Source organism: Pleurodeles waltl, chromosome 6 (genome assembly GCF_031143425.1).
Source record: "Pleurodeles waltl isolate 20211129_DDA chromosome 6, aPleWal1.hap1.20221129, whole genome shotgun sequence".
In the NCBI taxonomy this organism is placed as follows: Eukaryota; Metazoa; Chordata; class Amphibia; order Caudata; family Salamandridae; genus Pleurodeles; species Pleurodeles waltl.
Window position 1 is genome coordinate 1,204,041,280 of NC_090445.1, and position 27,431 is coordinate 1,204,068,710.

At 48.2% G+C, this 27,431-nt stretch overlaps 1 protein-coding gene across 2 annotated transcripts in view; it reads left to right on the top strand.

Annotated features, from left to right (window-relative positions):
- Window positions 1-27,431, top strand: part of LOC138300753 (nucleolar RNA helicase 2-like) — a 338,402-nt gene that overhangs the window by 126,872 nt on the left and 184,099 nt on the right. For both annotated transcript variants that reach the window (XM_069240509.1, XM_069240510.1), the window contains exon 9: window positions 19,402-19,551. In XM_069240509.1, the coding sequence (XP_069096610.1) occupies window positions 19,402-19,551 (150 nt within the window). The remainder of the gene's footprint in view (window positions 1-19,401; window positions 19,552-27,431) is intronic.

A 27,431-nucleotide genomic window follows, 5' to 3' on the forward strand; every position in this document is an offset into this window, starting at 1 on the left:
TGCTTACCAGCTTGTGTGTGCTAGTGAGGACAAAACGAGTAAGTCGACATGGCACTCCCCTCAGGGTGCCATGCCAGCCTCTCACTGCCTATGCAGTATAGGTAAGACACCCCTCTAGCAGGCCTTACAGCCCTAAGGCAGGGTGCACTATACCATAGGTGAGGGTACCAGTGCATGAGCATGGTACCCCTACAGTGTCTAAACAAAACCTTAGACATTGTAAGTGCAGGGTAGCCATAAGAGTATATGGTCTGGGAGTCTGTCAAACACGAACTCCACAGCACCATAATGGCTACACTGAAAACTGGGAAGTTTGGTATCAAACTTCTCAACACAATAAATGCACTCTGATGCCAGTGTACATTTTATTGTAAAATACACCACAGAGGGCACCTTAGAGGTGCCCCCTGCAACTTAACCGACTATCTGTGTAGGCTGACTAGTTTTAGCAGCCTGCCACAAACCGAGACATGTGGCTGGCCCCATGGGGAGAGTGCCTTTGTCACTCTGAGGCCAGTAACAAAGCCTGCACTGGGTGGAGATGCTAACACCTCTCCCAGGCAGGAATTGTCACACCTGGCGGTGAGCCTCAAAGGCTCACCTCCTTTGTGCCAACCCAGCAGGACACTCCAGCTAGTGGAGTTGCCCGCCCCCTCCGGCCAGGCCCCACTTTTGGCGGCAAGGCCGGAGAAAATAATGAGAAAAACAAGGACGAGTCACTGGCCAGTCAGGACAGCCCCTAAGGTGTCCTGAGCTGAGGTGACTCTAACTTTTAGAAATCCTCCATCTTGCAGATGGAGGATTCCCCCAATAGGGTTAGGATTGTGACCCCCTCCCCTTGGGAGGAGGCACAAAGAGGGTGTACCCACCCTCAGGGCTAGTAGCCATTGGCTACTAACCCCCCAGACCTAAACACGCCCTTAAATTTAGTATTTAAGGGCTACCCTGAACCCTAGAAAATCAGATTCCTGCAACAAGAAGAAGGACTGCCCAGCTGAAAACCCCTGCAGCGGAAGACCAGAAGACGACAACTGCCTTGGCTCCAGAAACTCACCGGCCTGTCTCCTGCCTTCCAAAGATCCTGCTCCAGCGACGCCTTCCGAAGGGACCAGCGACCTCGACATCCTCTGAGGACTGCCCCTGCTTCGAAAAGACAAGAAACTCCCGAGGACAGCGGACCTGCTCCAAGAAAAGCTGCAACTTTGTTTCCAGCAACTTTAAAGATCCCTGCAAGCTCCCCGCAAGAAGCGTGAGACTTGCAACACTGCACCCGGCGACCCCGACTCGACTGGTGGCGATCCAACACCTCAGGAGGGACCCCAGGACTACTCTGATACTGTGAGTACCAAAACCTGTCCCCCCTGAGCCCCCACAGCGCCGCCTGCAGAGGGAATCCCGAGGCTTCCCCTGACCGCGACTCTTTTGAACCTAAAGTCCCGACACCTGGGAGAGACCCTGCACCCGCAGCCCCCAGGACCTGAAGGACCGGACTTTCACTGGAGAAGTGACCCCCAGGAGTCCCTCTCCCTTGCCCAAGTGGAGGTTTCCCCGAGGAATCCCCCCCTTGCCTGCCTGCAGCGCTGAAGAGATCCCGAGATCTCTCATAGACTAACATTGCGAACCCGACGCTTGTTTCTACACTGCACCCGGCCGCCCCCGCGCCGCTGAGGGTGAAATTTCTGTGTGGACTTGTGTCCCCCCCGGTGCCCTACAAAACCCCCCTGGTCTGCCCTCCGAAGACGCGGGTACTTACCTGCAAGCAGACCGGAACCGGGGCACCCCCTTCTCTCCATTCTAGCCTATGTGTTTTGGGCACCACTTTGGACTCTGCACCTGACCGGCCCTGAGCTGCTGGTGTGGTGACTTTGGGGTTGCTCTGAACCCCCAACGGTGGGCTACCTTGGACCAAGAACTGAGCCCTGTAAGTGTCTTACTTACCTGGTTAATCTAACAAATACTTACCTCCCCTAGGAACTGTGAAAATTGCACTAAGTGTCCACTTTTAAAACAGCTATTTGTCAATAACTTGAAAAGTATACATGCAATTTTGATGATTTGAAGTTCCTAAAGTACTTACCTGCAATACCTTTCGAATGAGATATTACATGTAGAATTTGAACCTGTGGTTCTTAAAATAAACTAAGAAAAGATATTTTTCTATATAAAAACCTATTGGCTGGATTTGTCTCTGAGTGTGTGTACCTCATTTATTGTCTTGTGTATGTACAACAAATGCTTAACACTACTCCTTGGATAAGCCTACTGCTCGACCACACTACCACAAAATAGAGCATTAGTATTATCTATTTTTTACCACTATTTTACCTCTAAGGGGAACCCTTGGACTCTGTGCATGCTATTCCTTACTTTGAAATAGCACATACAGAGCCAACTTCCTACATTGGTGGATCAGCGGTGGGGTACAAGACTTTGCATTTGCTGGACTACTCAGCCAATACCTGATCACACGACAAATTCCAAAATTGTCATTAGAAATTGATTTTTGCAATTTGAAAAGTTTTCTAAATTCTTAAAAGTCCTGCTAGGGCCTTGTGTGTTAAGTCCCTGTTTAGCATTGTCTTTTAGAGTTTAAAAGTTTGTTAAAAGTTTGAAATTAGATTCTAGAAACAGTTGTAGATTCTTAAAAGTATTCCAACTTTTAGAAACAAGATGTCTAGCACAGATGTGACTGTGGTGGAACTCGACACCACACCTTACCTCCATCTTAAGATGAGGGAGCTAAGGTCACTCTGTAAAATAAAGAAAATAACAATGGGCCCCAAACCTACCAAAATACAGCTCCAGGAGCTTTTGGCAGAGTTTGAAAAGGCCAACCCCTCTGAGGGTGGCAACTCAGAGGAAGAGGATAGTGACTTGGAGGACAATTCCCCCCTACCAGTCCTATCTAGGGAGAACAGGGTCCCTCAAACCCTGACTCCAAAAATAATAGTCAGAGATGCTGGTTCCCTCACAGGAGAGACCAACACCTCTGAAATCACTGAGGATAGCCCCAGTGAAGAGGACATCCAGTTAGCCAGGATGGCCAAAAGATTGGCTTTGGAAAGACAGATCCTAGCCATAGAGAGGGAAAGACAAGAGATGGGCCTAGGACCCATCAATGGTGGCAGCAACATAAATAGGGTCAGAGATTCTCCTGACATGTTGAAAATCCCTAAAGGGATTGTAACTAAATATGAAGATGGTGATGACATCACCAAATGGTTCACAGCTTTTGAGAGGGCTTGTGTAACCAGAAAAGTGAACAGATCTCACTGGGGTGCTCTCCTTTGGGAAATGTTCACAGGAAAGTGTAGGGATAGACTCCTCACACTCTCTGGACAAGATGCAGAATCTTATGACCTCATGAAGGGTACCCTGATTGAGGGCTTTGGATTCTCCACTGAGGAGTACAGGATTAGGTTCAGGGGGGCTCAAAAATCCTCGAGCCAGACCTGGGTTGACTTTGTTGACTACTCAGTGAAAACACTAGATGGTTGGATTCAAGGCAGTGGTGTAAGTAATTATGATGGGCTGTACAATTTATTTGTGAAAGAACACCTGTTAAGTAATTGTTTCAATGATAAACTGCATCAGCATCTGGTAGACCTAGGACCAATTTCTCCCCAAGAATTGGGAAAGAAGGCGGACCATTGGGTCAAGACAAGGGTGTCCAAGACTTCAACAGGGGGTGACCAAAAGAAAGGGGTCACAAAGACTCCCCAGCAGAAGGGTGATGAGACAACCAAAACTAAAAATAGTAAAGAGTCTTCTACAGGCCCCCAAAAACCTGCACAGGAGGGTGGGCCCAGAGCCTCTTCACAAAACAATGGGTACAAGGGTAAAAACTTTGATCCCAAAAAGGCCTGGTGTCATAGCTGTAAACAGCATGGACACCAAACTGGAGACAAGGCCTGTCCCAAGAAAGGTTCCACTCCAAACTCCCATCCAGGTAACACTGGTATGGCTAGTCTCCAAGTGGGATCAACAGTGTGCCCAGAGCAAATCAGGGTCCACACTGAAGCTACTCTAGTTTCTGAGGGTGGGGTGGATTTAGCCACACTAGCTGTCTGGCCGCCTAACATGCAAAAATACAGACAGCAACTCTTAATTAATGGGACTAGAATAGAGGGCCTGAGGGATACAGGTGCCAGTGTCACCATGGTGACAGAGAAACTGGTTTCCCCTGGCCAATACCTGACTGGAAAAACTTACACAGTCACCAACGCTGACAATCAGAGAAAAGTACATCCCATGGCAATGGTTACTTTAGAATGGGGAGGGGTCAATGGCCTGAAACAGGTGGTGGTCTCCTCAAATATCCCAGTGGACTGTCTGCTTGGAAATGACCTGGAGTCCTCAGCATGGGCTGAGGTAGAACTAAAAACCCATGCAGCAATGCTGGGTATCCCTGAACTGGTGTGTGTGAAAACCAGAGCACAGTGCAAGGCACAGGGTGAACAAGTAGAGCTGGAGTCTGGAAGAATGGCCCAGCCTACCAAGAGAAAAGGAAAGTCAGTTGGGAAACCAACTGCAACACAGCAAAAGAAAGGGAACCTCTCTTCTCATGAAGAAGTTCTGCCCTCTGAGGGAACTGAGCCTTTGGAGCTTGAACCTTATCAGGTTGAGCTCTTGGGCCCAGGGGGACCCTCAAGGGAGGAGCTGTGTAAGGGACAAGAAACCTGTCCCTCTCTTGAAGGCCTTAGGCAGCAAGCTGCTGAAGAGTCCAAAGGCAAGAAAAATGGAACACATAGGGTCTATTGGGAAGATGGGCTCCTGTACACTGAGGCCAGAGACCCCAAACCTGGTGCCACTAGGAGAGTGGTAGTGCCTCAGCTGTTCAGAGAGTTCATCCTAACATTGGCCCATGACATTCCCCTTGCTGGACATTTGGGACAAACCAAGACGTGGGAGAGGTTAGTCAACCACTTCTACTGGCCCAATATGTCCAACATGGTTAAGGAGTTTTGCCTCTCCTGCCCCACCTGTCAAGCCAGTGGTAAGACAGGTGGGCATCCAAAGGCCCCCCTCATTCCACTTCCTGTGGTGGGGGTGCCCTTTGAAAGAGTGGGTGTGGACATAGTTGGTCCACTAGAACCTCCCACAGCCTCAGGAAATATGTATATCCTGGTAGTAGTGGATCATGCTACCAGGTATCCTGAAGCTATTCCCCTTAGGTCGACTACTGCCCCTGCAGTAGCCAAGGCCCTCATTGGTATCTTTACCAGAGTGGGTTTCCCTAAGGAGGTGGTGTCTGACAGAGGTACCAACTTCATGTCAGCATACCTAAAGCACATGTGGAATGAGTGTGGAGTGACTTATAAATTCACTACACCCTACCATCCACAAACTAATGGCTTAGTTGAGAGATTCAACAAGACATTAAAAGGCATGATCATGGGGCTCCCAGAAAAACTCAAAAGGAGATGGGATGTCCTCCTGCCATGTCTGCTTTTCGCTTACAGGGAGGTACCACAGAAGGGAGTAGGATTCTCACCCTTTGAACTTCTGTTTGGTCATCCTGTAAGGGGACCACTTGCCCTTGTTAAAGAAGGCTGGGAGAGACCTCTCCATGAGCCTAAACAGGACATAGTGGACTATGTACTTGGCCTTCGCTCTAGAATGGCAGAGTACATGGAAAAGGCAACCAAAAACCTTGAGGCCAGCCAACAGCTCCAGAAGTTTTGGTATGACCAAAAGGCTGCACTGGTTGAGTTCCAACCAGGGCAGAAAGTCTGGGTTCTGGAGCCTGTGGCTCCCAGGGCACTCCAGGACAAATGGAGTGGCCCTTACCCAGTGCTAGAGAGGAAGAGTCAGGTCACCTACCTGGTGGACCTGGGCACAAGCAGGAGCCCCAAGAGGGTGATCCATGTGAACCGCCTTAAGCTCTTCCATGACAGGGCTGATGTGAATCTGTTAATGGTAACAGATGAGGATCAGGAGGCAGAGAGTGAACCTCTCCCTGATCTTCTGTCATCAGACCCAAAAGATGGCACAGTAGATGGAGTGATCTACTCAGACACCCTCTCTGGCCAACAGCAGGCTGATTGTAGGAGAGTCCTACAACAGTTTCCTGAGCTTTTCTCCCTAACCCCTGGTCAGACCCACCTGTGTACCCATGATGTGGACACAGGAGACAGCATGCCTGTCAAGAACAAAATCTTCAGACAGTCTGACCATGTTAAGGAAAGCATCAAGGTGGAAGTCCACAAGATGCTGGAATTGGGAGTGATTGAGCGCTCTGACAGCCCCTGGGCTAGCCCAGTGGTCTTAGTCCCCAAACCTCACACCAAAGATGGAAAGAAAGAGATGAGGTTTTGTGTGGACTACAGAGGGCTCAATTCTGTCACCAAGACAGATGCCCATCCAATTCCAAGAGCTGATGAGCTCATTGATAAATTAGGTGCTGCCAAATTTCTAAGTACCTTTGACTTGACAGCAGGGTACTGGCAAATAAAAATGGCACCTGGAGCAAAAGAAAAGACAGCATTCTCCACACCTGATGGGCATTATCAGTTTACTGTTATGCCCTTTGGTTTAAAGAATGCCCCTGCCACCTTCCAAAGGTTGGTGAATCAAGTCCTTGCTGGCTTGGAGTCCTTTAGCACAGCTTATCTTGATGATATTGCTGTCTTTAGCTCCACCTGGCAGGATCACCTGGTCCACCTGAGGAAGGTTTTGAAGGCTCTGCAATCTGCAGGCCTCTCTATCAAGGCATCCAAATGCCAGATAGGGCAGGGAACTGTGGTTTACTTGGGACACCTTGTAGGTGGAGGCCAAGTTCAGCCACTCCAACCCAAGATCCAGACTATTCTGGACTGGGTAGCTCCAAAAACCCAGACTCAAGTCAGAGCATTCCTTGGCTTGACTGGGTACTACAGGAGGTTTGTGAAGGGATATGGATCCATTGTGACAGCCCTCACTGAACTCACCTCCAAGAAAATGCCCAAGAAAGTGAACTGGACTGTGGACTGCCAACAGGCCTTTGACACCCTGAAACAAGCCATGTGCTCAGCACCAGTCCTCAAAGCTCCAGATTATTCTAAGCAGTTCATTGTGCAGACTGATGCCTCTGAACATGGGATAGGGGCAGTTTTGTCCCAAACAAATGATGATGGCCTTGACCAGCCTGTTGCTTTCATTAGCAGGAGGTTACTCCCCAGGGAGCAGCGTTGGAGTGCCATTGAGAGGGAGGCCTTTGCTGTGGTTTGGTCCCTGAAGAAGCTGAGACCATACCTCTTTGGGACTCACTTCCTAGTTCAAACTGACCACAGACCTCTCAAATGGCTGATGCAAATGAAAGGTGAAAATCCTAAACTGTTGAGGTGGTCCATCTCCCTACAGGGAATGGACTTTATAGTGGAACACAGACCTGGGACTGCCCATGCCAATGCAGATGGCCTTTCCAGGTTCTTCCACTTAGAAAATGAAGACTCTCTTGGGAAAGGTTAGTCTCATCCTCTTTCGTTTGGGGGGGGGTTGTGTAAGGAAATGCCTCCTTGGCATGGTTGCCCCCTGACTTTTTGCCTTTGCTGATGCTATGTTTACAATTGAAAGTGTGCTGAGGCCTGCTAACCAGGCCCCAGCACCAGTGTTCTTTCCCTAACCTGTACTTTTGTATCCACAATTGGCAGACCCTGGCATCCAGATAAGTCCCTTGTAACTGGTACTTCTAGTACCAAGGGCCCTGATGCCAAGGAAGGTCTCTAAGGGCTGCAGCATGTCTTATGCCACCCTGAAGACCTCTCACTCAGCACAGACACACTGCTTACCAGCTTGTGTGTGCTAGTGAGGACAAAACGAGTAAGTCGACATGGCACTCCCCTCAGGGTGCCATGCCAGCCTCTCACTGCCTATGCAGTATAGGTAAGACACCCCTCTAGCAGGCCTTACAGCCCTAAGGCAGGGTGCACTATACCATAGGTGAGGGTACCAGTGCATGAGCATGGTACCCCTACAGTGTCTAAACAAAACCTTAGACATTGTAAGTGCAGGGTAGCCATAAGAGTATATGGTCTGGGAGTCTGTCAAACACGAACTCCACAGCACCATAATGGCTACACTGAAAACTGGGAAGTTTGGTATCAAACTTCTCAACACAATAAATGCACTCTGATGCCAGTGTACATTTTATTGTAAAATACACCACAGAGGGCACCTTAGAGGTGCCCCCTGCAACTTAACCGACTATCTGTGTAGGCTGACTAGTTTTAGCAGCCTGCCACAAACCGAGACATGTGGCTGGCCCCATGGGGAGAGTGCCTTTGTCACTCTGAGGCCAGTAACAAAGCCTGCACTGGGTGGAGATGCTAACACCTCTCCCAGGCAGGAATTGTCACACCTGGCGGTGAGCCTCAAAGGCTCACCTCCTTTGTGCCAACCCAGCAGGACACTCCAGCTAGTGGAGTTGCCCGCCCCCTCCGGCCAGGCCCCACTTTTGGCGGCAAGGCCGGAGAAAATAATGAGAAAAACAAGGAGGAGTCACTGGCCAGTCAGGACAGCCCCTAAGGTGTCCTGAGCTGAGGTGACTCTAACTTTTAGAAATCCTCCATCTTGCAGATGGAGGATTCCCCCAATAGGGTTAGGATTGTGACCCCCTCCCCTTGGGAGGAGGCACAAAGAGGGTGTACCCACCCTCAGGGCTAGTAGCCATTGGCTACTAACCCCCCAGACCTAAACACGCCCTTAAATTTAGTATTTAAGGGCTACCCTGAACCCTAGAAAATCAGATTCCTGCAACAAGAAGAAGGACTGCCCAGCTGAAAACCCCTGCAGCGGAAGACCAGAAGACGACAACTGCCTTGGCTCCAGAAACTCACCGGCCTGTCTCCTGCCTTCCAAAGATCCTGCTCCAGCGACGCCTTCCGAAGGGACCAGCGACCTCGACATCCTCTGAGGACTGCCCCTGCTTCGAAAAGACAAGAAACTCCCGAGGACAGCGGACCTGCTCCAAGAAAAGCTGCAACTTTGTTTCCAGCAACTTTAAAGATCCCTGCAAGCTCCCCGCAAGAAGCGTGAGACTTGCAACACTGCACCCGGCGACCCCGACTCGACTGGTGGCGATCCAACACCTCAGGAGGGACCCCAGGACTACTCTGATACTGTGAGTACCAAAACCTGTCCCCCCTGAGCCCCCACAGCGCCGCCTGCAGAGGGAATCCCGAGGCTTCCCCTGACCGCGACTCTTTTGAACCTAAAGTCCCGACACCTGGGAGAGACCCTGCACCCGCAGCCCCCAGGACCTGAAGGACCGGACTTTCACTGGAGAAGTGACCCCCAGGAGTCCCTCTCCCTTGCCCAAGTGGAGGTTTCCCCGAGGAATCCCCCCCTTGCCTGCCTGCAGCGCTGAAGAGATCCCGAGATCTCTCATAGACTAACATTGCGAACCCGACGCTTGTTTCTAGACTGCACCCGGCCGCCCCCGCGCCGCTGAGGGTGAAATTTCTGTGTGGACTTGTGTCCCCCCCGGTGCCCTACAAAACCCCCCTGGTCTGCCCTCCGAAGACGCGGGTACTTACCTGCAAGCAGACCGGAACCGGGGCACCCCCTTCTCTCCATTCTAGCCTATGTGTTTTGGGCACCACTTTGGACTCTGCACCTGACCGGCCCTGAGCTGCTGGTGTGGTGACTTTGGGGTTGCTCTGAACCCCCAACGGTGGGCTACCTTGGACCAAGAACTGAGCCCTGTAAGTGTCTTACTTACCTGGTTAATCTAACAAATACTTACCTCCCCTAGGAACTGTGAAAATTGCACTAAGTGTCCACTTTTAAAACAGCTATTTGTCAATAACTTGAAAAGTATACATGCAATTTTGATGATTTGAAGTTCCTAAAGTACTTACCTGCAATACCTTTCGAATGAGATATTACATGTAGAATTTGAACCTGTGGTTCTTAAAATAAACTAAGAAAAGATATTTTTCTATATAAAAACCTATTGGCTGGATTTGTCTCTGAGTGTGTGTACCTCATTTATTGTCTTGTGTATGTACAACAAATGCTTAACACTACTCCTTGGATAAGCCTACTGCTCGACCACACTACCACAAAATAGAGCATTAGTATTATCTATTTTTTACCACTATTTTACCTCTAAGGGGAACCCTTGGACTCTGTGCATGCTATTCCTTACTTTGAAATAGCACATACAGAGCCAACTTCCTACACACATGCTGTGCATATCCCGCCATCTAGTGTTGGGCTTGGAGTGTTACAAGTTGTTTTTCTTCGAAGAAGTCTTTTCGAGTCACGAGATCGAGGGACTCCTCCCCTTTCGGCTCCATTGCGCATGGGCGTCAACTCCATCTTAGATTGTTTTCTTTCCGCCATCGGGTTCGGACGTGTTCCTCTTCGCTCTGTGTTTCGGTTCGGAAACTTAGTTAGATATTGGAAAATTCGACGGTATTGTTTGCGTTCGGTATCCGGTTTGTTAACGCAGATCGACACTGAATCAAGAAAAGCTCCGGTGGCCCTTCGGGGTTTCGATTCCCCGGCGGGCCTGGTTGGCCCGACCACGTGCGTCTTCAAGGCTAATGGAACGGACCCCATTCCGCTTCTGCCCCGAATGCCACAACAAGTATCCCTACACAGATCAACATTTGGTCTGTAATTTGTGTTTGTCACCCGAACACAAAGAGGATACCTGCGAGGCTCAATCGTTTCGGTCGAGGAAAACGCTAAGGGACCGGAGAGTAAGAAGGCTTCAAATGGCGTTGGCGCCGTCAGGACACCACGAGCTAGAGGAAGAAGAGACTTTCTCCATTGCTGACTCGGACGAGGCCGAAAGGGAGCAGACGCCGAAAACAGCCCCGGCCAAAACTCACGTAAAAACCATGAAAGCCCACGGGACGCCACCGCCAGCAGGCCATGGCTTTACCCGAAAAATCGGTGACCGTCCATCGGCACCGAAAAAGGGCACACATGTGTTGAAGTCATCAGACTCCGGTCGAGATACCGGCACAGAACAGACTCGGCACCGGGATGAAAGTTCAGAGCAATCTCGACATCGAGATACCGAGATGAGTCGGCACTGAGAAATCGGAACACCGAAACCCCAAAAAGTGGCTTTGGAGCCAAAAAAGACTGTTGAAAAGGTTTTGATACCGAAACATCCGGCTTCGGAGCCGAAAACAAGTTCCTACACTGAGGAACAAGGCCTTTCAGCACAAATGCAAGGCCATAAATTTGGACAAGAGCTAGAAGCAGGGGAGCCAGATTATACACAGAGAAGACTCCATATTCAAAAGGAGACCGGGAAAATAAGAACTCTCCCTCCTATAAGGATGAAAAGCAAACTTGCTTTCCAAGACAAAGATAAACAACCACAGGCAAAGGTGGTAAAACAAGTAACTCCGCCACCATCACCACAACGCTCACTGCAACCATCACCAATTGCTACCCCACCTATGATGCAGTCTCCAACGCACACAGGGATGAGCCAAGATGACCCAGATGCATGGGATCTTTATGATGCGCCTGTATCAGATAATAGTCCCGACTGTTACCCAGCAAGTCCATCACCACCTGAAGACAGTACTGCTTACACACAGGTGGTGTCCAGAGCAGCTGCTTTTCACAATGTGTGTAAAGAAATGGCTCCCTGTTGCAGTTACCCCCCACTTTTTGCCTGATACTGATGCTGACTTGACTGAGAAGTGTGCTGGGACCCTGCTAACCAGGCCCCAGCACCAGTGTTCCTTCACCTAAAATGTACCATTGTATCCACAATTGGCACACCCTGGCATTCAGATAAGTCCCTTGTAACTGGTACTTCTAGTACCAAGGGCCCTGATGCCAAGGAAGGTCTCTAAGGGCTGCAGCATGTCTTATGCCACCCTAGAGACCCCTCACTCAGCACAGACACACTGCTTACAAGCCTGTGTGTGCTAGTGAGAACAAAATGAGTAAGTCGACATGGCACTCCCCTCAGGGTGCCATGCCAGCCTCACTGCCTATGCAGTATAGGTAAGACACCCCTCTAGCAGGCCTTACAGCCCTAAGGCAGGGTGCACTATACCATAGGTGAGGGTACCAGTGCATGAGCACTGTGCCCCTACAGTGTCTAAACAAAACCTTAGACATTGTATGTGCAGGGTAGCCATAAGAGTATATGGTCTGGGAGTCTGTTTTACACGAACTCCACAGCACCATAATGGCTACACTGAAAACTGGGAAGTTTGGTATCAAACTTCTCAGCACAATAAATGCACACTGATGCCAGTATACATTTTATTGCAAAATACACCCCAGAGGGCACCTTAGAGGTGCCCCCTGAAACTTAACCAACTATCTGTGTAGGCTGACTGGTTCCAGCAGCCTGCCACACTAGAGACATGTTGCTGGCCCCATGGGGAGAGTGCCTTTGTCACTCTGAGGCCAGTAACAAAGCCTGCACTGGGTGGAGATGCTAACACCTCCCCCAGGCAGGAGCTGTAACACCTGGCGGTGAGCCTCAAAGGCTCACCCCTTTGTCACAGCCCAGCAGGGCACTCCAGCTTAGTGGAGTTGCCCGCCCCCTCCGGCCACGGCCCCCACTTTTGGCGGCAAGGCTGGAGGGAACAAAGAAAGCAACAAGGAGGAGTCACTGGCCAGTCAGGACAGCCCCTAAGGTGTCCTGAGCTGAGGTGACTCTGACTTTTAGAAATCCTCCATCTTGCAGATGGAGGATTCCCCCAATAGGGTTAGGATTGTGACCCCCTCCCCTTGGGAGGAGGCACAAAGAGGGTGTACCCACCCTCAGGGCTAGTAGCCATTGGCTACTAACCCCCCAGACCTAAACACGCCCTTAAATTTAGTATTTAAGGGCTACCCTGAACCCTAGAAAATTAGATTCCTGCAACTACAAGAAGAAGGACTGCCTAGCTGAAAACCCCTGCAGAGGAAGACCAGAAGACGACAACTGCCTTGGCTCCAGAAACTCACCGGCCTGTCTCCTGCCTTCCAAAGATCCTGCTCCAGCGACGCCTTCCAAAGGGACCAGCGACCTCGACATCCTCTGAGGACTGCCCCTGCTTCGAAAAGACAAGAAACTCCCGAGGACAGCGGACCTGCTCCAAGAAAAGCTGCAACTTTGTTTCCAGCAGCTTTAAAGAACCCTGCATGCTCCCCGCAAGAAGCGTGAGACTTGCAACACTGCACCCGGCGACCCCGACTCGGCTGGTGGCGATCCAACACCTCAGGAGGGACCCCAGGACTACTCTAAGACTGTGAGTACAAAAACCTGTCCCCCCTGAGCCCCCACAGCGCCGCCTGCAGAGGGAATCCCGAGGCTTCCCCTGACCGCGACTCTTTGAATCCTAAGTCCCGACACCTGGGAGAGACCCTGCACCCGCAGCCCCCAGGACCTGAAGGACCGGACTTTCACTGGAGAAGTGACCCCCAGGAGTCCCTCTCCCTTGACCAAGTGGAGGTTTCCCCGAGGAACCCCCCCCTTGCCTGCCTGCAGCGCTGAAGAGATCCCTAGATCTCCCATTGACTTCCATTACAAACCCGACGCTTGTTTCTACACTGCACCCGGCCGCCCCCGCGCTGCTGAGGGTGAAATTTCTGTGTGGACTACACCGGTGCCCTACAAAACCCCCCTGGCCTGCCCTCCGAAGACGCGGGTACTTACCTGCAAGCAGACCGGAACCGGGGCACCCCCTTCTCTCCATTTTAGCCTATGTGTTTTGGGCACCACTTTGAACTCTGCACCTGACCGGCCCTGAGCTGCTGGTGTGGTGACTTTGGGGTTGCTCTGAACCCCCCAACGGTGGGCTACCTTGGACCAAGAACTAAGCCCTGTAAGTGTCTTACTTACCTGGTTAACCTAACAAATACTTACCTCCCCTAGGAACTGTGAAAATTGCACTAAGTGTCCTCTTTTAAAACAGCTATTTGTGAATAACTGGAAAAGTATACATGCAATTTTGATGATTTAAAGTTCCTAAAGTACTTACCTGCAATACCTTTCAAATGAGATATTACATGTAGAATTTGAACCTGTGGTTCTTAAAATAAACTAAGAAAAGATATTTTTCTATACAAAAACCTATTGGCTGGATTTGTCTCTGAGTGTGTGTACCTCATTTATTGTCTATGTGTATGTACAACAAGTGCTTAACACTACTCCTTGGATAAGCCTACTGCTCGACCACACTACCACAAAATAGAGCATTAGTATTATCTATTTTTACCACTATTTTACCTCTAAGGGGAACCCTTGGACTCTGTGCATGCTATTCCTTACTTTGAAATAGCACATACAGAGCCAACTTCCTACAATGTGACACTGCACGCTGAACCGATTGAAGATGACTTTTTATTTAATACTCTGTCGTCAACACATAGTCAGTACCAGAGTCTTCCAATGTTACCAGGAATGTTGAAACACGCAAAGCGAGTATTTCAAGAGCCCGTAAAAGGCAGGGCCATCACTCCTAGGGTGGAGAAAAAGTACAAGCCTCCCCCAACAGACCCTGTGTACATCACACAGCAACTGACACCTGACTCAGTAGTAGTATTCGCAGCACGTAAAAGGGCGAATTCACACACCTCTGGAGATGCACCACCACCCGACAAGGAAAGTCGCAAGTTCGACGCAGCGGGGAAAAGAGTTGCAGCACAAGCAGCCAATCAATGGCGCATTGCCAATTCACAGGCTTTGCTGTCAAGATATGATAGAGCTCATTGGGACGAAATGCAACACTTCATAGAACATCTGCCCAAAGAGTTCTAAAAGCGTGCACAAGTGGTGGAGGAGGGCCAAAGTATCTCGAATAACCAGATACGATCGGCAATGGATGCAGCAGACACAGCTGCAAGAACTGTAAATACAGCGGTCACTATTCGGAGACACGCATGGCTACGCACCTCAGGATTCAAGCCTGAAATCCAACAGGCTGTGCTTAATATTCCTTTTAATGGACAGCAGTTGTTTGGGCCGGAAGTGGACACTGCTATAGAAAAGCTAAAAAAGGACACAGATACGGCCAAAGACATGGGCGCGCTCTACTCCCCACAGAGCAGAGGCACATTTCGGAAAACACAATTTAGAGGGGGGTTTCGGGGCCAAACCACAGAACCCTCAACCTCACAAACCAGACCCACATACCAGAGCCAGTATCAGAGAGGAGGCTTTCGGGGACAATACAGAGGTGGACAGTTCCCTAAAACTAGAGGAAAGGTCCAAAGACCCCTCAAAATAAACAGTGACTTCAGTGTCACAAATCCCCAACACATAACACCAGTGGGAGGGAGACTAACAGATTTTTACCAAAACTTGGAGGAAATAACAGACTTGTGGGTCCTAGCCATTATCCAACCTGGTTATTGCATAGAATTCCTACAATTCCCACCAAATGGGCCTCCAAGAACACACAACATGTCCAAACAACACATGGATCTATTACAAATAGAGGTCCAAACGTTGCTGCAAAAACATGCAATAGAACTAGTACCAAATCATCAGAAAGGAAAAGGGGTTTACTCCCTGTACTTTCTCATACCCAAAAAGGACAAAACTCTAAGACCCATCTTAGATCTCAGAACACTAAATCTTTACATCAAATCAGATCACTTTCACATGGTGACACTTCAAGATGTAATCCCCTTGCTCAAACAACAAGACTACATGACAACATTAGATCTCAAGGATGCGTATTTCCATATACCCATACATCCTTCGCACAGAAAATACTTAAGATTTGTAATCCAAGGGGTACATTACCAATTCAAAGTGTTGCCATTCAGGATAACAACAGCGCCAAGAGTCTTTACAAAATGCCTTGCAGTAGTGGCAGCCCATATCAGAAGACAGCACATACATGTATTCCCGTATCTGGACGATTGGTTAATCAAAACCAATACGCAAGAACGGTGTTCTCAACACACAAAATACGTCATAGAAACCCTTCACAAACTAGGGTTCTCACTGAACTACCAAAAATCACACTTACAGCTGTGTCAAATACAACAGTACTTGGAAGCAACAATCAACACAAAAAAGGGATTGCCACTCCAAGTCCACAAAGGGTACAAGCATTCAAAAACGTAATACAGAGCATGCACCCAAACCAAAGGTTCCAGGTAAAATTAGTAATGAAACTACTAGGCATGATGTCCTCATGCATAGCCATTGTCCCAAACGCAAGATTACACATGCGGCCCTTACAACGGTGCCTAGCAACACAACGGTCACAAGCACAGGGTCAACTTCAAGATCTAATGCTGATAGACCCCCAAAGATACACCTCGCTTCAATGGTGGAATACTATAAATTTAAACCAAGGACGGCCTTTCCAAGACCCAGTACCTCAATACGTGATCACATCAGATGCTTCCATGGTAGGGTGGGGAGCATACCTCAACCAACACAGCATCCAGGGACAATGGGACACTCAACAGAAACAACTTCATATAAATCAGTTAGAACTACTAGCAGTGTTTCTAGCGTTGAAAGCATTTCAACCACTAATAGCCCACAAACACATTTTTGTCAAAACAGACAACAATGTATTACCTGAACAAACAGGGAGGGACACACTCCACACAGTTGTGTCTCTTAGCACAAAAGATTTGGCATTGGGCTATTCACAACCACATTCGCCTAATAGCGCAATACATACCGGGAATTCAAAACCAGTTAGCCAACAATCTCAGTCTGGATCACCAACAGATCCACGAATGGGAAATTCATCCCCAAATACTACAAACTTACTTCCAAAGATGGGGAACACCGCAAATAGACCTATTCGCAACAAAAGACAACACAAAATGCCAAAACTTCGCATCCAGGTACCCACAGCCTCACTCCCAAGGCAATGCGTTATGGATGAGTTGGTCAGGGATATTTGCATACGCTTTTCCCCCCTCCCACTCCTTCCGTGTCTGGTAAACAAATTGAGTCAAAACAAACTCAAACTAATACTAATAGCACCAACTTGGGCACGACAACCTTGGTACACAACACTACTAGACCTGTCAGTAGTGCCTCATATCAAACTGCCAAACAGACCAGATTTGTTAACACAAACAACAGATCAGACACCCGAATCCAGCATCGCTCAATCTAGCAATTTGGCTCCTGAAATCTTAGAATTCGGACATCTAGACCTTACACAAGAATGCATGGAGGTCATCAAACAAGCTAGGAAACCTACTACAAGACATTGCTACGCAAATAAGTGGAAAAGATTTGTTTATTACTGCCATAATGATCAAATCCAACCATTACACGCATCTGCAAAAAACATTGTAAGCTACTTACTACACTTACAGAAGTCCAAGTTAGCTTTTTCATCCATTAAAATACATCTCACAGCAATTTCGGCTTATCTGCAAATTACACATTCTACTTCACTATTTAGAATCCCAGTCATAAAAGCATTTATGGAGGGTCTGAAAAGGATTATTCCACCAAGAACACCACCAGTTCCTTCGTGGAACCTCAGCATCGTATTAACACGACTCAAGGGTCCACCATTTGAACCCATGCACTCCTGTGAGATACAGTACTTAACATGGAAAGTAGCCTTCCTAATAGCTATCACTTCTCTCAGAAGAGTAAGTGAAATACAAGCCTTTACCATACAAGAACCCTTTATACAGATACACAAACATAAAGTAGTTCTATGCACAAATCCCAAATTCTTGCTAAAAGTCATATCAACGTTCTACTTAAATCAAACGGTGGAACTCCCAGTGTTCTTCCCAGAACCAGATTCTGTAGCTGAGAGAGCATTACATACATTAGTCATAAAAAGAGCACTAATGTACTACATTGATAGAACCAAACAAATTCGCAAAACAAAACAATTGTTTGTAGCTTTCCAAAAACCTCATACAGGGAATCCAATATCCAAACAAGGCATTCCCAGGTGGATAGTTAAATGTATTCAAACCTGTTATATTAAAGCAAAAAGAGAACTGCCTATTACACCAAAGGCACACTCCACTAGAAAGAAAGGTGCCACCATGGCCTTTCGAGGAAAGATACCAATGACAGAAATCTGTAAGGCAGATACATGGTCTAAGTCTCATACATTTACTAAACATTACTGCGTGGATGTGTTAACAACACAACAAGCCACAGTAGGACAAGCAGTATTAAGGACATTATTTCAAACAACTTCAACTCCTCCAGGCTAAACCACCGCTTTTGGGGAGATAACTGCTTACTAGTCTATGCACAGCATGTGTATCTGCAGCTACACATGCCATTGAACGGAAAATGTCACTTACCCAGTGTACATCTGTTCGTGGCATGAGACGCTGCAGATTCACATGCGCCCTCCCACCTCCCCGGGAGCCTGTAGCCGTTTAAGTTGATAAAGAAAAAAAAAATTGAACTTGTACATTTGTAAATTTGTAAATATATCACTTTTAATAACATTATGTACATACATACTTACTCCATTGCATGGGCACTATTACTATATACACAACTCCTACTTCACCCTCTGCGGGGAAAACAATCTAAGATGGAGTCGACGCCCATGCGCAATGGAGCCGAAAGGGGAGGAGTCCCTCGATCTCGTGACTCGAAAAGACTTCTTCGAAGAAAAACAACTTGTAACACTATGAGCCCAACACTAGATGGCGGGATATGCACGGCATGTGAATCTCCAGCATCTCATGCCACGAACAGATGTACACTGGGTAAGTGACATTTTCCACATGCTGCAACCCATAGGGCTCCCTGGCACCCCAATGCCCTGGGTACCTTGTAGTAGGGGCTTACATGGGGGCACCAGTATGCCAAATGTGGGGTGAAAAAAGGCTCTAGCAACCATGTATAAAAGGAGAGAGAATAATCACTGGGGTCCTGGTTAGAAGGATCCCCGTGGACACTTTAAACACACTAACAGGCAGAAAATGGAGGTACGCATGCCAAGAAATCGGGTACTTTGCTACAGAAAACAACTTTCAACACTCCAGACTAGATGGCAGACTTATGCAAAGCATGTAAATCTACAGCACTACATGCCACGAACAGATGTCTAATGGATAAGTAACATTTTCCTTTTGCAGCTTGCAACAGTTGTAGATTCTCACATGATCATTGAGGCCCCTGTTAAAGGATGGCGAGTTGGCACCAACTATGTAAAAAGAATAAAAAGGAAAAAAAAGGGAAATAAATGCTGGTCACATATGGAAGCATTGTGGGTGTATGGCAAACGTCATAGTGAGTCTTAAAGTTTTCACCTATGGTCTATTCCTAGTGTAAAAGTCTGTTATATTTAGATGCAATTTTATACCCCGCTGCCTTCTTGCAGAATATTTAATAGTCAAAAAATCTGTGTTTTTAGGTAGAAAACTCCTTAAAGTTAAGTAGCTGGTTTATTAATGATTACAAATCTATTGATTGCTGTGACATTTGTTTTCTATGAACATTTATCTTTCTTTTTTATTTGTATTCTTTGCAAGCATTTGGCCGTTGCCTGCCATTGGTCTCAGAGAGCTGCAGTCATTGGTGATGTTATTCAAGTCTATAGTGGAAGTCATGGACGTACCATAGTCTTTTGTGAAACAAAAAAGGAGGTTAGCGAGCTGACTATGAATTCTTCCATCAAACAGGTATGGTATGGCTTTTCGCTGTCTGAAAACAATGCTATTGAGTTCAAATATGCAACAACATTAATTTTTTTTCCAACAATTTCAGTTTTATTAAGATGAGATGAGCATAAACATAATTTAGCAATTTATAACTGAAAATTATATGCAGAAGTTTCTGCTGTCCTACAGCAAATCTTTACTGATTTGTTACTGTGAGCAAGATTACCATATTTTCTTAACTTGGATTCTGTTTTGCTACTGTTTTGTGAGTAATTTTGACAGTTTTTCTTTTCACACAAGCATTATTCTTTGACTGTAATCGCCTCAGTATGGTTGAATGCGAGCTGAAAAGTGCATCCTTCAGCTTAGAGAATATAGAGTACCTGAAAAGCAGTACCTGTGGTTCATCACCCACCCCATGCGGATGCACTGTGCCTGAAGTTTTCTACTATGAATCTGGGTCCACATAATATGCATTATTCCGCCATCTTAGTAGTTGGGTCAATTTAAAGTTGTTTTTTTGTTGGAGATTTAGATATAACAATATCTACAATACAATAATCAGAATTACGTCCATTAATGCAACTGCAAAGAGGGCTAAAACATTTGCAAATTTTACAGTACATTAGTGTATTGACTGGACAGTTCATCACCTCCATTGCAGCTATTGCTGTTGTAATAATGTATTTTATGGTTTTAAAAATCTGTTAGTAACTTTAAGGCAGGGCAAGCAAATGCCACATGTTAATTGGTCTGTACATCACTTTTACATAAGGCACATGTAGGAAAGTGCCCCTTTTTGACGTGGTCACCCCAAGCTTTTGCCTGGTTTTTAATTCAAGTTTGACAGAAAGTGCACTGGGTGTCTGCTAACCAGGTCCCCAGTGCCATACCTCTTTCTCTAAAACTGTGCAATTGTTCCCTAATTTGGCAATACCCCCCCCCCCCCCCCCCCCCCACATAAAAAAAACGGTCTGTAGTAAATGGTGCTCCTGAGACCTAGGGAATGGGTATCAGAGAGGTTCACCTAAGGCTGAAGCATGTATTCTCCCATCCCCAGAGACCCCTCACTTACTACATGCAGACTGCCATTGCAGGCTGCATGTCTTCGTGCAGCTAAAAGTGAAAACACATGTCACACAGCCAGTGTGCCGTTTCCCCTAAAGAGTGCATTCAATATATGTAAGTCACCCCTAAAGCAGGCCTTACAGCACTAAGGCAGGGTGCATTATATTACATGTGAGGAAATCTGCAAGAGGAGATATGCCCCTGCTATGCCTTTTTCGACTCTCAGACATAAGGAGTGGAGAGGGAAGCCATTTTAAGTACATGTGCTGGACACTGGTCAATACAAGCTGCCCAGCTACATGATGACTTCACTAAAAATAGGGATGTTTGGTATCAACCATCTCATATTAATAGACCCTCACTGATGCCAGTGATAGATTTATAAATGCATGCACCAAGAGGGCAGCTTGGAGGTGCTCCCTGAAAACCAGCCCGACTACTAGTATGGGGATTGACTAGTTTTAACCAGCCTACCACCACCAGACATGATTCTGTCCCCCCTAGGGTGAAATGTTTTGCTCTCTGGCAGTCAGAAACAAAGCCTGCTCTGGGCGATGTTTACACACCCCACCCAACAGGATGACCTGCAAATCTGCATTCCAAGGCAGGGGGCGTCAAAGAAGACCATGCCCTTGTTATGCCGGTCTGATTTCACTCCAAGGAGAGATGCTGCCCCCACGTCCGCAGGGCCAATTTGGTACTGGGATAGGCGGGAAAAGTAGTTGTTTACAGGGGGCTGTCCACCCCTCAGATCAATTTCACCACTAAGGTAAGCTGCCTGATGTGGACACAACATTTCGAAATATGCCATATTTGTGTTCGCTGTAGGAAGTTGGCTCTGTATGCACTATTTCAAAGTAAGGAATAGTATGCACAGAGTCCAAGGGTTCCCCTTAGAGGTAAGATAGTGGCAAAAAGAGATAATACTAATGCTCTATTTTGTGGTAGTGTGGTCGAGCAGTATGCTTATCAAAGGAGTAGTGTTAAGCATTTGTTGTACATACACACAGGCAAGAAATGAGGAACACACACTCAGAGACAAATCCCCACAAACAGATGTACACTAGGTAAGTGACATTTTCCTTTCTTAGTTTATTTTAAGAACCACAGGTTCAAATTCTACATGTAATATCTCATTTGAAAGGTATTGCAGGTAAGTACTTTAGGAACTTTGAATAATTACAGTAGCATATATACTTTTCACATAAAACACAAATAGCTGTTTTAAAAGTGGACACAGTGCAATTTTCACAGTTCCTGGGGGAGGTAAAGTATTGTTAGTTTTTGCAGGTAAGTAACCCACCTACAGGGTTCAGTTTTGGGTCCAAGGTAGCCCACCGTTGGGGGTTCAGAGCAACCCCAAAGTTACCACACCAGCAGCTCAGGGCCGGTCAGGTGCAGAGGTCAAAGAGGTGCCCAAAACACATAGGCTTCAATGGAGAGAAGGGGGTGCCCCGGTTCCGGTCTGCCAGCAGGTAAGTACCCGCGTCTTCAGAGGGCAGACCAGGGGGGTTGTGTAGGGCACCGGGGGGGACACAAGTCAGCACAAAAAGTACACCCTCAGCAGCGTGGGGGCGGCCGGGTGCAGTGTGTAAACAAGCGTCGGGTTCTCTGTAGGTTTCAATGGGAGACCAAGGGGTCTCTTCAGTGGTGCAGGCAGGCAAGGGGGGGGCTCCTCGGGGTAGCCACCACCTGGGCAAGGGAGAGGGCCTCCTGGGGGTCACTCCTGCACAGAAGTTCCGTTCCTTCAGGTGCTGTGGGCTGCGGGTGCAGGGTCTTTTCCAGCCATCGGGACTTTAGGTTCAGGCAGTCGCGGTCAGGGGGAGCCTCGGGATTCCCTCTGCAGGCGTCGCTGTGGGGGCTCAGGGGGGACAACTTTGGTTACTCGCGGTCTCGGAGTCGCCGGAGGGTCCTCCCTGAGTTGTTGGTTCTCCACCAGTCGAGTCGGGGTCGCCGGGTGCAGTGTTGCAAGTCTCATGCTTCTTGCGGGGAGTTGCAGGGGTCTTTAAATCTGCTCCTTTGAAACAAAGTTGCAGTTCTTTTGGAGCAGTGCCGCTGTCCTCGGGAGTTTCTTGTCTTTCTTGAAGCAGGGCAGTCCTCTGAGGATTCAGAGGTCGCTGGTCCTTGGGAAAGCGTCGCTGCAGCAGGTTTCTTTGGAAGGCAGGAGACGGGCCGATAGGTCTGGGGCCAAAGCAGTTGGTGTCCTCTTTTCTTCCACTGCAGGGGTCTTTCAGCTCAGCAGTCCTCTTCTTCTTGTAAGTTGCAGGAATCTAAATTCTTAGGTTCAGGGGAGCCCTTAAATACTAAATTTAAGGGCGTGTTTAGGTCTGGGGGGTTAGTAGCCAATGGCTACTAGCCCTGAGGGTGGGTACACTCTCTTTGTGCCTCCTCCCAAGGGGAGGGGGTCACATCCCTAATCCTGTTGGGGGAATCCTCCATCTGCAAGATGGAGGATTTCTAAAAGTTAGAGTCACTTCAGCTCAGGACACCTTAGGGGCTCCTGACTGGCCAGTGACTCCTCCTTGTTATTCTCATTATTTCCTCCGGCCTTGCCGCCAAAAGTGGGGGCCGTGGCCGGAGGGGGCGGGCAACTCCACTAGCTGGAGTGTCCTGCGGTGCTGGAACAAAGGGGTGAGCCTTTGAGGCTCCCCACCAGGTGTTACTGCTCCTGCCTGGGGGAGGTGTTAGCATCTCCACCCAGTGCAGGCTTTGTTACTGGCCTCAGAGTGACAAAGGCACTCTCCCCATGGGGCCAGCAACATGTCTCTAGTGTGGCAGGCTGCTGGAACCTCACCTATGGTATAGTGCACCCTGCCTTAGGGCCGTAAGGCCTGCTAGAGGGGTGACTTATCTATACTTGCATAGGCAGTGAGAGGCTGGCATGGCACCCTGAGGGGAGTGCCATGTCGACTTACTCATTTTGTTCTCACCAGCACACACAAGCTGGCAAGCAGTGTGTCTGTGCTGAGTGAGGGGGCTCCAGGGTGGCATAAGTCATGCTGCAGCCCTGAGAGACCTTCCCTGGCATCAGGGCCCTTGGTACCAGAGGTACCAGTTACAAGGGACTTACCTGGATGCCAGGGTGTGCCAATTGTGGATACAAAAGTACAGGTTAGGGAAAGAACATTTGTAAGGAAATGCCTCCTTGGCATGGTTGCCCCCTGACTTTTTGCCTTTGCTGATGCTATGTTTACAATTGAAAGTGTGCTGAGGCCTGCTAACCAGGCCCCAGCACCAGTGTTCTTTCCCTAACCTGTACTTTTGTATCCACAATTGGCAGACCCTGGCATCCAGATAAGTCCCTTGTAACTGGTACTTCTAGTACCAAGGGCCCTGATGCCAAGGAAGGTCTCTAAGGGCTGCAGCATGTCTTATGCCACCCTGGAGACCTCTCACTCAGCACAGACACACTGCTTGCCAGCTTGTGTGTGCTAGTGAGGACAAAACGAGTAAGTCGACATGGCACTCCCCTCAGGGTGCCATGCCAGCCTCTCGCTGCCTATGCAGTATAGGTAAGACACCCCTCTAGCAGGCCTTACAGCCCTAAGGCAGGGTGCACTATACCATAGGTGAGGGTACCAGTGCATGAGCATGGTACCCCTACAGTGTCTAAACAAAACCTTAGACATTGTAAGTACAGGGTAGCCATAAGAGTATATGGTCTGGGAGTCTGTCAAACACGAACTCCACAGCACCATAATGGCTACACTGAAAACTGGGAAGTTTGGTATCAAACTTCTCAGCACAATAAATGCACACTGATGCCAGTGTACATTTTATTGTAAAATACACCACAGAGGGCACCTTAGAGGTGCCCCCTGAAACTTAACCGACTATCTGTGTAGGCTGACTAGTTTTAGCAGCCTGCCACAAACCGAGACACATTGCTGGCCCCATGGGGAGAGTGCCTTTGTCACTCTAAGGCCAGTAACAAAGCCTGCACTGGGTGGAGATGCTAACACCTCTCCCAGGCAGGAATTGTCACACCTGGCGGTGAGCCTCAAAGGCTCACCTCCTTTGTGCCAACCCAGCAGGACACTCCAGCTAGTGGAGTTGCCCGCCCCCTCCGGCCAGGCCCCACTTTTGGCGGCAAGGCCGGAGAAAATAATGAGAATAACAAGGAGGAGTCACTGGCCAGTCAGGACAGCCCCTAAGGTGTCCTGAGCTGAGGTGACTCTAACTTTTAGAAATCCTCCATCTTGCAGATGGAGGATTCCCCCAATAGGGTTAGGATTGTGACCCCCTCCCCTTGGGAGGAGGCACAAAGAGGGTGTACCCACCCTCAGGGCTAGTAGCCATTGGCTACTAACCCCCCAGACCTAAACACACCCTTAAATTTAGTATTTAAGGGCTACCCTGAACCCTAGAAAATTAGATTCCTGCAACAAGAAGAAGGACTGCCCAGCTGAAAACCCCTGCAGCGGAAGACCAGAAGACGACAACTGCCTTGGCTCCAGAAACTCACCGGCCTGTCTCCTGCCTTCCAAAGATCCTGCTCCAGCGACGCCTTCCGAAGGGACCAGCGACCTCGACATCCTCTGAGGACTGCCCCTGCTTCGAAAAGACAAGAAACTCCCGAGGACAGCGGACCTGCTCCAAGAAAAGCTGCAACTTTGTTTCCAGCAACTTTAAAGATCCCTGCAAGCTCCCCGCAAGAAGCGTGAAACTTGCAAAACTGCACCCGGCGACCCCGACTCGGCTGGTGGCGATCCAACACCTCAGGAGGGACCCCAGGACTACTCTAAGACTGTGAGTACAAAAACCTGTCCCCCCTGAGCCCCCACAGCGCCGCCTGCAGAGGGAATCCCGAGGCTTCCCCTGACCGCGACTCCTTGAATCCAAAGTCCCGACACCTGGGAGAGACCCTGCACCCGCAGCCCCCAGGACCTGAAGGACCGGACTTTCACTGGAGGAGTGACCCCCAGGAGTCCCTCTCCCTTGCCCAAGAGGAGGTTTCCCCGAGGAATCCCCCCCTTGCCTGCCTGCAGCGCTGAAGAGATCCCGAGATCTCTCATAGACTAACATTGCGAACCCGACGCTTGTTTCTACACTGCACCCGGCCGCCCCCGCGCCGCTGAGGGTGAAATTTCTGTGTGGACTTGTGTCCCCCCCGGTGCCCTACAAAACCCCCCCCTGGTCTGCCCTCCGAAGACGCGGGTACTTACCTGCAAGCAGACCGGAACCGGGGCACCCCCTTCTCTCCATTCTAGCCTATGTGTTTTGGGCACCACTTTGGACTCTGCACCTGACCGGCCCTGAGCTGCTGGTGTGGTGACTTTGGGGTTGCTCTGAACCCCCAACGGTGGGCTACCTTGGACCAAGAACTGAGCCCTGTAAGTGTCTTACTTACCGGGTTAATCTAACAAATACTTACCTCCCCTAGGAACTGTGAAAATTGCACTAAGTGTCCACTTTTAAAACAGCTATTTGTCAATAACTTGAAAAGTATACATGCAATTTTGATGATTTGAAGTTCCTAAAGTACTTACCTGCAATACCTTTCGAATGAGATATTACATGTAGCATTTGAACCTGTGGTTCTTAAAATAAACTAAGAAAAGATATTTTTCTATATAAAAACCTATTGGCTGGATTTGTCTCTGAGTGTGTGTACCTCATTTATTGTCTTGTGTATGTACAACAAATGCTTAACACTACTCCTTGGATAAGCCTACTGCTCGACCACACTACCACAAAATAGAGCATTAGTATTATCTATTTTTACCACTATTTTACCTCTAAGGGGAACCCTTGGACTCTGTGCATGCTATTCCTTACTTTGAAATAGCACATACAGAGCCAACTTCCTACATTGGTGGATCAGCGGTGGGGTACAAGACTTTGCATTTGCTGGACTACTCAGCCAATACCTGATCACACGACAAATTCCAAAATTGTCATTAGAAATTGATTTTTGCAATTTGAAAAGTTTTCTAAATTCTTAAAAGACCTGCTAGGGCCTTGTGTTAGATCCTGTTTAGCATTTCTTTTAGAGTTTAAAAGTTTGTTAAAAGTTTGAATTAGATTCTAGAACCAGTTTTAGTTTCTTAAAAAGTATTCCAACTTTTAGAAGCATAATGTCTAGCACAGATGTGAATGTGGTGGAACTCGACACCACACCTTACCTCCATCTACAGATGAGAGAGCTAAGGTCACTCTGTAAACTAAAGAAAATAGCAATGGGCCCCAAACCTACCAAAGTACAGCTCCAGGAGCTTTTGGCAGAGTTTGAAAAGGCCAACCCCTCTGAGGATGGCAACTCAGAGGATGAAGATAGTGACTTGGAGGGAAATTCCCCCCCTCCAGTCCTACTTAGGGAGAGCAGGGCTTCTCAAGCCCTGACTCCACAAATAATAGTCAGGGATGCTGGCTCCCTCACAGGAGGGACCAACAACCCTGAAATCACTGAGGATAACTCCAGTGAAGAGGACATCCAGTTAGCCAGGATGGCCAAAAGATTGGCTTTGGAAAGACAGATCCTAGCCATAGAGAGGGAAAGACAAGAGATGGGCCTAGGACCCATCAATGGTGGCAGCAACATAAATAGGGTCAGAGATTCTCCTGACATGTTGAAAATCCCCAAAGGGATTGTAACTAAATATGAAGATGGTGATGACATCACCAAATGGTTCACAGCTTTTGAGAGGGCTTGTGTAACCAGAAAAGTGAACAGATCTCACTGGGGTGCTCTCCTTTGGGAAATGTTCACAGGAAAGTGTAGGGATAGACTCCTCACACTCTCTGGACAAGATGCAGAATCTTATGACCTCATGAAGGGTACCCTGATTGAGGGCTTTGGATTCTCCACTGAGGAGTACAGGATTAGGTTCAGG